The following is a 12415-nucleotide window of genomic DNA, read 5'->3' as shown; positions in this document are numbered from 1 at the left end:
CAAGGAAGTGAGAGGATTACTGGTTTCCTGCCTCTACCCATTCTAAGGAATACATTGTTCTTTCCTTTTTTTACTATTTTATTGGAATAAAATTGCTTTATAAAGTTATGTTAGTTTCTGAGTTTCTGCTGTACAGCAACGTGAATCAATTGTATGTACGTGTGTGTGCACATATATATATGTATAAATATATATATATCTCCTCCCTCTTAAGCCTCCCTCCCACGGCCCCTCCATCATACCCCTCTAGGTCATCACAGAGCATTGAGCTGAGTCCCCTGTGTTATACAGCAGTTTCCCAGTGGCTATCTATTTTACACAAGGTAATGTATGTATTTCAATGCTACCCTGTCAATTCATCCCACCCTCTCCTTCCCCTGCTATGTCCACGAGTTCGTTCTCTACGTCTGCATCTCTATTTCTGCCCTGCAAATAGGCTCATAGTACCATTTTCTAGATTCCATATGTATGTGTTAACATACAATATTTATTTTTCTCTTTGTGACTTACTTCACTCTGTATGAGTCTCGAAGTCCATCTAGATCTCTACAGATGACCCAATTTCATTCCATTCTATGGCTGAGTAATAGGGAATGAACTGCTCTTTAAATCAGGTAGGATACCCCACATGAGTGTGTGGAGTAAACAGACTCCCTGTTAGTCAATTATGAATATATGCAAATTAAGATGACTGCTCTAAAGCAAAGCATATTCAAATAAATATCTAAATCTCACAGCAACTTTCAAAAGGTGCTGTTCCATGATGTGAAACACACACCCAGCAGGAGGAAGCAACCCTATCAAGTACCCTCAGTCCTGGCCCCTGGGTCCCCCCATCCCCAGTCCTGAGCAAATCTCTAAGAAGGATTACATATGGCCTCTGTTTTGAGAGTGTGAATTACAAAGGCAACAATTTACTCAGGGTCTCAGGAATTCATATCTTCAGCAGACTTTACATGTTTCTGTGCCTGAAAAAATGTAAACTATAACGTAAGAAATAACTTCGTCTGGCTCCAATAGAGCTGGCCAAACAATTACCTTTGATTGGCCGAGGAGCGTTACCAGCTGCTGACACCCAGCTCTCCCCTCCGTCAGCCCAGGTGGCCGGGGATCATTCGCAGTGTCTGACTGCCTTTTCCTTTTCCTCCCACCAAGGCAAATGGGATTGCAGAGGCAAGTAACATAACCTCCCCAGCGGGCTTTCTCTCTGAACCCCACACCCCTCTCTCCCCTCCAAAACAGCACAATTTGTGTCTAAAGAGCTGGGACCAGCAAGCTTCTTGTAAAATAGCCTTTCAGCCTTGAAGCTGATTTACTACCATGTAAATATCACCTTCCCCAGCCCCATACGAAGCTTTCCACTGCTTCTAGATGAAAAGAAGAGAAGAATGTGGAGTGCCTGCATGATTATAAAACCACTACCCAATAAAATTATCTGTCTCTCTCCTTTATGGCTTGACTATATCAATTATCCTGGAAATAACTACTTTCCAGGCAAGTCTCATGGTGCTAATGATTAAGAAAACTGGAATTATTGGAAGATTAAGATCAAGCATTACCTTCAAGCTGGTTTTTCATTTCCTGAAGTTTCCAGGTTGGAGATATAAAATTTTTAAAGTACATTCTCATTCACAGGTTGCTTTCTGAGCATCTGCTCAAGACTTATTTTCAGACTCAAGAGTAAGGTTTTCACTTTTAAAATCCTACCTAACTTCACAAGCATTAAAGACTTCACGAATTCACATTCATACAGAGATGGAAAATAAACTGCCACTAAGTTATCCCTCATATCTAGCTTCCACGTGTCAACTACCCTGCCCATGACATCATGTGTTTCATTAAAAATAAAACTGCAGGGCATCTTTAAGAAGAGAAATTAAATATTTTCAATTATAATTTGGTAAGAAGCAGTTATCCAAAATAAAGAACTCTTGCAAATCAATAATGAAATCATAACCAAAAAAGAGGGCAAAGGAAGATGTCTGGTTTCAGCTCAGACATGTGAAGGGAAAGGAACTTGCAGGACTAACTGTCACCTGGAATCGGGAGGGAAAATCATGGCTGAAATCAACTTAGCAGGGGTAGAAACTGCTCGAGCCAGAAACTTGCAGAAACCCTTAACCAGTCATTTTGACAAATTAATGCTGGGCAAAGGTAACTAGTCTGAGGGACTCGGTCTTGGAGGAGAACCTTGCACTTTCCTCAAAGAGCTCTACTCAAAAGAAAAAAAAAAAAAAGCCCTACCAAGTTCTCATGGTGAAAACAGGAGAAAATCCCCTAGTGTTTCAAGCAGGGGAAGGAGAAAAGTAACCATTTTGCAATACAAAGGCCAAGAGCTCTCTCCTCTCCAAGCATGCATACATGCTAAGCTGCTTCAGTTGCTTTGCGACCCTGTGGACTGTAGCCCACCATGCTCCTCTGTCCATAGGATTCTCCAGGCAAGAATACTGGAGTGGGTTGCCGTGCTCTCCTCCAGGGGATATTCCCAACCCAGGAATTGAACCCATGTCTCTTCGCCTCCTGCACTGGCCGGTGGGTTCTTTACCTTTAGAATCACCTGAGAAACCCCTTCCCTCTGAGTGAAAGTTAAAGTCGCTCAGTCATGTCAGACTCTTGCAACCCCAGTACAGTCTGTTCCAGTCTGGGGTTTCTATACAGTCCATGAAATTCTCCAGGCCAGAATACTGGAGTGGGTAGCCTTTCCCTTCTCCAGGGGATTTTCCCAACCCAGGGATCAAACCCAGGTCTCCTGCATTGCAGGCAAATTCTTTACCAGCTGAGCCACAAGGGAAGCCCAACAATATTGGAGTGGGTAGCCTATCCCTTCTCCAGCGGATCTTCTCAACGCAGGAATTGAACCGAGGTCTCCTGCATTGCAGGTGGATTCTTTACCAACTGAGCTATCCCTCCAAGAGAGTGGCTTTATTTATCAGAGCCGTATTTGACCTGGGAAAACGGCAGTAAGAAAACAACCACATCCCCATCTCCCAGCCTTCCTATCTCAAATAAGGGAAAAAAGGGGAAAAAAAAAAGAAAAAAAAAAGGCTAAGAAATGCTTTTGAAGGTCCTCATATCCCAGGTACTGACATTTAATCAGAATATTATATAACAATTCCTCTCTCCAAGACCTCACCATCACCAAAAGGGCTCCAGTAAAATAACACTGGGTTATAACTGAGACAGCCAAAGATACAGACTCCAAGAGCATTCTTAAAGAAAGACAAAGGGAACAGGGGAGGGAGAGACACTAAGGAAACTGGAGCCTCGGGTACTGAGAGCTTCAGCAAACATTAAACACAGCCAGGTCAAAGCCAAAACTCACATGTAAAGCCTAATCACCTCAGTACCTATTACCCAATACATCATGTCCAACTTTCAATAGAAAATCACAAAGCATAATAAAAGGCAATAAAAGCACAGTCTGAAGAGATAAAGCAAGGATCCGAAAAAGACTCAACTCTGACACAGAAGTTGGAACTATGAAATAGGGAATTTAAAATACACATGATTAATAGGCTAATAGCGCTAATGGAAAAAGTGGACCACATGCAAGAACAGATGGAAAATGTAAGCAGAGAGATGGAAACTCTAAGACAGAATCAAAACGAATGCTAGAAACAAGGAACACCATAACAGACATGAAGAATGCTTTTGATGTGCTCATCAGTAGACTGGACACGGCCAAGGAAAGAATCAGTAAGACTGAAAATATGTTAATGGAAATTCCCCAAACTGAAACAAAGAGAAATGAGATGAAATTTTTAAAAAGGAACACCATATCCAAGAACTATGGGACACGTTCCATACATCTTCTGTAACAAAGAGAAAAAGAAGAAATACTCAAAGTAATAATGACTGAGAATTCTCCAAAATTAACAACAAAACACCAAACCACAGATCCAGGAAGCTCAGAAAATATCCAACAGAATAAATGCCCAATAATCTACCCTTTGGTACACCATATTCAAACTGCAAGATCCAAAAATAAAGAGAAAATATTGAAATAATTCCAAGTGAAAAAACACCTTCCCTATAGAAGGCAAAGACAAGAATAACATCAGACACCTCATCAGAAACTATGTAAGCAAGGAGAAACTGGAGTAAAATATTTCAAGTGTTGAAAGGAAAAACCACCACTCTAGAATTCTGTATCCAATGAAACTGTACTTTGAAAGTAACGGAGAAATAAACACACAAACTTTAAAAGAAATCTGCTGTCAGTAGACCTGCCTTGCAACAAGTGTTAAAAGAAATTCTTTAAGAGACAAGGAAAGTGATATAGGTCAGGCACTAGAAATACATCAAGAAAAGAAGAGCATCAGAGAAGGAGTAAATAAAGGTAAAACAAAATCTGTTATTTTTCCTACTCTTAATTGATCTGACAACTCTTTGTTCAAAGAATAACAGCAATGCATTGGGTGATGATAGTATATGGATAGGTGACATGAATGACAGCAATGCTATAAAGGACATAGAAAAAGGAATTAAGAATATTCTTTATAAGATACCTGCAACTACCTGCAACAAGGTACAGTGTTACTTCAGAGTAGACCTAGATTAGCTGTTAATGTATGTAGCAAACTCAATAATGGCAAGCACTAAAAAAAATTTGATATGTTAGGATGGAATCATATAAAATGTTCACCTAAAAGCAGAGTAGGAAGAGAGAGGGTGATTTAAAAAAAAAAAAAAGAACAAGTGCTATGAACAGAAATCAGTGGCAGACATGGCAAATATAACCAGTTATATCAACAAACACTCTAAATATGAATGGTCTAAATATATCAATTGAAAGACAAAGACTATGAGAGTAGATTGAAAAGGGAAGAAACTAATGTCTATAAGAACCCATCTTACAAATAGAACACACCCAGCTCTCCTGGGTGTGACAAATATATCTATAAATATAGATGGATTAAAAGAAAGAAAGAGAGAAAGATAGACCACGCTGCTGCTGCTGCTGCTGCTGCTGCTGCTGCTAAGTCACTTCAGTCGTGTCCGACTCTGTGCGACCCCATAGACAGCAGCCCACCAGGCTCCCCCATCCCTGGGATTCTCCAGGCAAGAACACTGGAGTGGGTTGCCACTTCCTTCTCCAATAGACCATGCTAACACTAACCAAAAGAAAGCTGCAGTACCCACATCAGTTTCAGACAAAGTGGACAGCAGAACAAAGTAAACTGTAAGCGATACAGGAGGGTATTACATGATGAAAACAGAGTCAACCCTCTGAGAAAACATCATAATCCTCAGTGTGCATGCATCTAACAAGACAGCCTCAGAACACAGGATGCAAAACTGATAAGATTGCAAGAAGAAATGAACAAAGCCACTTCTGTACTAGAAAACTCCAACACTCTTTTATCAGTGATTGACAGATCCAGCAGGCCGAAAATCAGTATTTAGCACCATCAACCAACTTAATCAAATACTTCATCCAACAACAGCAGAATACACATTCTTCTCAAGCTCACACAGAACAAGACAGACCACATTCTGAACCATAATACACCTTAATAAAATGGAAATCATATAGGATATGCTCTCAGGTCACATGGAGTTAAAATAGAAATCAATAACAGAAAGACAGCAGTAAAATCTCCACATGTTTGGGAACTAACCAACAATTCTAAAGTACACATGGGCCAAGGGAGAAGTTTCAAGATAAATTTTTTAAACATTTTGCAATAAATGAAAATATGGTTTAACAAAATTTGTGGAATGATGCAGAAGTAGTGGTTAGAGGGAAAGCATGGCATTGAACATAAAAAAAAAAAAAAACAGAACTAAAATCAATTTTCTAAGCTTCTCCCTTAGGAAACTAGAGGGAAAAGAGCAAGGAGGAAAAAAAGAAAGAAAGAATAAAATACAAGCAAAAAGCAACAGAATTGAAACAGGAAAAAAAAAATTCAGTGAAACCAAAAGCTGGTTCTTTGAAAAGATTAACTGATGAACCCACAGCCAGGCTAATAAGAAAATGAGGCATAAACTCCTAATAATATCAAAAATGAAAGAAGAGTCATCATTATGGATCCTAAGGACATTAAAAAGATAATAAAAGATTATAAACAATTCCATGCCCTCAAATTTGGTAACTTACATGATTCCACCAATTCCTTGAAAGATACAAATGACAAAAACTCTACACAAAAATAAATAGGTGATCTAAATAGGCTTATATCTACCAAAGAAATCAATAGTTAAAAACCTTCCCAAACAGCTAGCACTAGGCCCAGATGGTTTCAATGGTGAATTTATGGAAAAAATCCTACCAATATTCTACAAATTCTTCCAGTAAAAAAATAGAAGCAGAGAGTATACTTCCTAACTATACACCAAGCATTACCAAAACCAGATAAAGACATTACAAGAAAGGAAAACTACAGACTAATATCTCTTATGAACAGAGATGTAAAAATCCTCAGCAAAACATTAGCAAATCAAATCCAACCAAGGATAACATGAACTATATACCAAAACCAAGTGGGATTTTTCCCAGGAACGCAAAGTCTGGTTCAATATTCAGAAGGAATAAAGTAATCCATCATAGCAACAGGATAAAGAAAGTCTATATGATCAAAACAGTAGATGTGAAAGAATCATTTGAAAAAAAAATCCAACATCCATTTATGACTAAAAAAAAAAATACACTCAACAAACTCAGAATAGAGAAGATTTCTTCAACATGCAGTTTTAGCTGAAAATACCAGTTCCTCCTCCAGCGCCTCTCTGAGGCCAGCATTGAGGGATGCCCCTTCTGCATATCAAAAAGCTGAGACCGTGGGCCACCGTGGAATGCGCATCACCATGTCCTCTGGGGGGCTGAAGACCCTATAAAACAAGGGGCTAAACCTGCTCTATTAGAAAGCTTATCCCTGGTGTCCTACATACTGTCTGGCACAGAGTGAGACCTCAACAAAGACAGCATGAACAAAACAGTCAAGCATCAGAAATTAAAACTATGTAACTAAATGTTATCAGGGTCTGGTTGAGTTTTACCATGACTCCTTTAAGACTGAAATCACAAAAAATATACACAACAATGTAATCATAACAGGAAATTTTCCTTGGAAATAATAGTTGTGTTTTGTTGAAATACTTCAGACTCTCCAAAAGAATAAAATTCAGATTGCTACCTTTTTTTCTCCTGCCCCACACAAATATGCAACTATTTGAAAAGGCAAGGGAAAAAAAAAACATAGGCAGCTATTTAAAAGGTACTAAAATTTTTATATTCTTATCCTAGAAATCCAACACAATTGTGAAATAAGAACAAAAATTTCTTGAAGAAAGAGAACTACTGATCTTTTTTAAAATTAATAGTTAAGTAAGTCTTTAAGCCACATTTTGTTGGCTTAAAATGAACTTAATCCAGATTATAAAAATACACACAATGTAACTGAATAATATAAAATTTAAAGTAAAGGAATTTCAAAAGGAAAAACCACAAGGATAGGAGATAAGATTTGGAAATGGGATTTGGGCACAAACAACATGCTTCATGGGTCTATAAACTTGCAAAAACACAGTTCCAAAATGTGGCTCTGTGTGTCCATCACCTTCACTAGATAATGTGGAAACTGATGTCCTTGTCTGGTCTCACATTAGATAGGATATTTCCATTCTTATATATAATATTTCCAAGGTCTTCAATAGGTACCATCTATCTTCTTTATTTATTTGTTTTTTATTTTTTGGCCATACCACACAGTATGTTGAATCTTAGGTTCCTGACCAGGAACTGAACCCATACCCCCTGCATTGAAAGCACAGAGTCTTAACCACTGGACTGCCAGGGAAGTCCCGATATCAACTTTCTTCTGATTTAAACTTAACTCCTTTTTGGAATCTCATATTCATGGTTTTTATTATTCAACTTTTCTATTTAGAAATTTTTCTTTTAAAAAAATCTTCAGTTACAGTATAGGATCATCATGGTTCTCTTCCAATGACAACTCACAACCTACAGTATTCCCCTCAGAATGGAGCTCAAGATCTTAAGGTGGCATGCCATACCTGCTGCAGACCCCAGCACCAAACCTGCCTCTTCTTAAGTGTATTTTACATCAGATCAGCAAGTTGTCTGCATTTAAAACTGCGAGGCAATTTAACAACCACTTTCTTTTTTTAATCAAAAGATGAGAACTGTGAAGATTGGGGGCTAGAATAAAATCAAGTTTTCCGTTCACCCAGTTCTAAATCATGTACCAACAGCGTTAACTGCAGGCAAAAGAGCATAACATCAAAGCACACAAAATGAATCTTTTCAAACAAATTCCTTTTGCTCTACCGAGATTTATGTATAGAAGCAGAAGCCTGCTCTCCTCCACCCTGCAGTAGAGGCTCTTGGAAGACGGGTAAGCAGATTGTTCCAGCTGTTTAAACTACGCTCCTGATCCCGTGAGACCTGCCTTCTGGAGGCATCCTAGGTTTTCCTACTTGAAAACTAACATAATGGGTCAGTCAAAGGACACCTTGAGTCTGTGCATGAGAAAAGGAGGGGGGGCAGCATCTAGTAAGAAACTGAGAACATACTAGAATTACATAATAAAACTAAATTTTAAAATACATTTTATGGCAATTACTGAAAAACATTTGGAATAGAGCAAATGTTACTATGCTATTTAAAGACTAGCAACATCCATTTATTTGCTACATTGTTTTTATAAACCAGATATTGGTAACAATATGCTTCCTAGCCACTTAATTATGGACACATACTTTGAATAACAACTTATGCTGAAAACTCAACAGCTAGTGTAACTAAGAATTTTTTACACTTAAGTTTTATTATTTTAATACTAAAAATAACAACCATCTCTGTCAATTCTTTTTGGTCCTTCACATGCTATGATAATTAAGCTTCTTCTTAATAATTTATTCACCTAACCTATATAACTACCAAAAGAACTAAGAGCTTCACTATTTTATTGGAAACTCTCTGTCAACAAACAACCTTGTCAAACAGATACAGACTCACAGACTTAGAGAACAAAGTTATGGTTGCAAGGGGCAGGAGGATGGGGGGAGGGATGGTTCAAGAGTTTGGGAAGGACATGTACATACTGATACATTTTAAATGGATAATCAAGCAGGTCCTACTGTGTAGCAGAGGGAATTCTGTCAATATTATATGGTAGCCTGGCAGGAGGGGAGTTGGGGGGAGAATGGATACATGCATATATATGGCTGAGTCCCTTTGCTGTCCACCTGAAACTATCACAACATTGTTAATCGGCTATTCTCCAATATAAACTAAAAAGTTTAATTTTAAAAATCTTATCAATAGATAATATAATTTCCATTTATAAGCAAGGAAACTGAGATAGTAGCCACAATATAAATAAATACAAACATACACATCCATTGTTTGGGGGGCATATTTGTTTACTGATTAAGAAGTGATGGTGCTATTTGAAATGTATTTTATTCCTTCTATCAAGATCAAATCAATCTAAACAATCCATAACTATCCAACTTCCAAACATTTAATACAGGAGTATTTTCATGATTGCTTCACTAAGTCATAAACTTTACCAATTATTAGCCCAAGACCATTTCTAATACATCCCAAGAGAGTAACTAAACTACCTAAAATTATTTAGAATACAAAGATATCTTGGCAATAATACAAAAACTAAAAAAAAAAATTAAAACAACACACACAATAAAGCATTCTTTAAATGTAAAGCTAGGAAAATGCCACAGATCAACACTAATCTCTTGAGAATTGCTAGACTTAAAGCACACAAATTTCAGCAAATTTGATGAGAAAAAAAAAAAAAATGCAGTAAGAATTGTCCTGTCCTGTGAAACAATGGTCCCTCATTTCCAAATACTATACATCAGTCAAAAAGCCTCTTATCACAACAGACAACCGTAACAGATGGAGCTGAATTAAGTATAGGATCAGACACTGTTGAAGCATAAGTTTCTATCTCCTGCAGACTCTGTAAGACTTTAAATTCCTTTCAGCTTGAGTTAAATGGGAGAAAATGCAATTCATATTTCCAGAAGCAAGAGTGGCATATTTTCCAGTAAGTTCCTTGTTCTCGTTTTACTATTTTAAGACTCCTGATCACTCCCAGCACTGCTGTGTGGCAAGATCTGATTTCTGGTGGTTGATCATTTCCAGGGTATGACGCTTGGCGAAACTGGTCTCCAAACACTGTTTTTTATTCCTATTTAGCGTCAGTGTATTTATACACAAAATACCATGTCAGTGGCGCTGGGCCAAGAAGAGAAACAGCTTGCTAGAATTTCATTTGACTTTGTTAGAGGAAATTATTTTAAATTAATGTGGCTACTGAACAGCTGCCATCCTTAACCTCAGAAAATATATTCCTTCTAATTTTTGCTGCGAACATTTATTTATTTAAGTTAAACTCCAGCTCATGAATGTTGACCATGAGGAGTCTAAACCTTCTTGCGACTATTTCACATTCTTTTTCTAAACAAGGGCAGGCGCAGGCTTGCTCTATTAGTATGCACAGCCAGGTTGCCACCATTAAGTGAAATCATCTATGTATTTTTGGTAGAATCTTTTTTAACAACTTCCACGCCTGTCAGTGAAATGGAACAAGGCTGTTTTGTTTTTGGAGGGCAATAATTTGATCTCTGGTTTACTGGATGGCGCTCAAAATATTTTTCCATATGTTTTTCCGCAAAGAAAAATCTGACATCACCATGGTTTACCTTGACTAGTGAATGCAGGCTTTTTTCACCAAACACATCCCAGAGGAAGGTCAGGTCTTCCTGGCTGTCCACATGTGGCTGCAGCTGGGCTGGCAGAGCCACCAACAGCTCATACAGACCTATAAAACGAAAATAAAACACAAAGTGTAATCTCAGAGTGATCTCATTAATTTCACTTAAGGTGTGTGTAATTGATGGCTGAACATGTCATTTTTACTGGATCTGTATTCTGGGCCATCAAGCAAAACTCTTCTCCAAAAAACAAAGGAAGCTTTTGGATTTTTAAATTCTAAAGATATATGTACAGCAGGCCTGTTTTTACCTCCTGTGGTGGTCAACATTTTACAGCCCTCCAAGTTTGCATAACCCGAAACAAAAAAAAATATGTACAAGCTTTCAAAAAAAAAAATCGAAAAGAAGAAAACGCATACATTCCTTCCGTTAATCGTTATTACATTTCCCTCGACGTTAGCCAAAGAGTGAAGTGAGTCATGAATAGGAAAAACTTCTTTAGAAGAGCAGAAAATTGATAGCATGGTCCATTAAAAAGGTTTTGTGGTTTCCAAACGGTTCCTAATAATATATAGCTTCAAAAACATTTGCATTATCGAACGTCCAAAGTCAAGTTCTAAAAAGTAAGCCAGAAGAAACCGTACTTGGTGTGGCATTGTTTGTAGCCACCCTATTTTTTTTTTAACAACAACAAACTCTGCAGCACTTAGCCTAAATGCAACTCTAATTTGAGGGTATGTGATGCCCTTGAGAAGAGTCAAGGCAACAGATGCAGGTCACGCATGTTCTCGCTGGAAGCTCCCTCGAGCAGACAGTAGCACAGTGTCCCAGGAGCAGGCTGTGCAGACCATCCATCGCGTTCAGGGGCCGGCAGATTCCTGTCCAAGAACTGTTGCAACAGTGCTTGCCCGGACTCTTCAGGGAGGTGACCTGGCAGAAGTCAGTATCAACTCAGAGCACATGTTTCATTTTCCAGCAGGATTACATGAGGTAAAAAGGACAAAATTCCTTTTATTTCTGTCTGCTGTCTACAAAAACACCGAGACCTCCTGGGATTTACTAGCACATGGGACTGTTGTTATTTCTGGTCTGAATAAGTGCTGCTGTTCATCAGAGAGACAGCTTTACAAGATATTCCACCAGCAAAGATTCGTAAATGATGGCCTTCTGATCAGTGTAGCTGTTATCTTCCTAAAGCGTTATAATATTCTGATAACGTGATTAACTCACAACCAAATACATTCGGTACCACTTTGGAAGTGAGATATGTAACTTGAGATTCAATTAAATTGAAACATTCCTGGGACTATATTTGGCCACAAAGATCTAAAATACTCTAGGGAAAAGTAAATAAATAAAACCTTCTCCCAATTACATTCTTAAGTATTGGTGGTTTATATTTGTTCCCATAAAAACCTGGCACCCTTCCTAAACTAGCACTTATTTACAATTCAGTAAAAATATTCTTATGGTATCTCAACCTAAGTCAATGTACAGGTCTCAGTTTATACAAATACATACACACACACAACCACCAAGATCAGCATTTAAGGTCAGAGGTTCAAACTATGAAATTATGTAAAAGGAAGGTAGAATTTCACTATTCTATTACCGATTTCAGGCGTAGTAAAAATGATTACCTATTCCTTAGTAATATGATTAGAGCTGTATGATACAAATTCAACTGTGATATAATTTATATGGTACA

General features: G+C 37.9%; 1 protein-coding gene across 1 annotated transcript in view; it reads right to left on the bottom strand.

The window, feature by feature from the left end:
- The window catches only part of MPP7 (MAGUK p55 scaffold protein 7), a 128659-nt gene extending 117097 nt beyond the window's left edge, over positions 1 to 11562 (bottom strand). The window contains exons 1-2 of the mRNA XM_068986756.1: positions 11556 to 11562; positions 10696 to 10814 (exon numbers count right to left, since the gene is read on the bottom strand). Of these exons, the coding sequence (XP_068842857.1) occupies positions 10696 to 10814; positions 11556 to 11562 (126 nt within the window). The remainder of the gene's footprint in view (positions 1 to 10695; positions 10815 to 11555) is intronic.
- Positions 11563 to 12415: the final 853 nt, after the last annotated feature.

This window comes from Capricornis sumatraensis, chromosome 15 (assembly GCF_032405125.1).
Source record: "Capricornis sumatraensis isolate serow.1 chromosome 15, serow.2, whole genome shotgun sequence".
NCBI classification, from domain to species: domain Eukaryota; kingdom Metazoa; phylum Chordata; class Mammalia; order Artiodactyla; family Bovidae; genus Capricornis; species Capricornis sumatraensis.
Note: the sequence above shows the minus strand (reverse complement) of the source record. Positions and strands in the feature narration are given on the sequence as shown.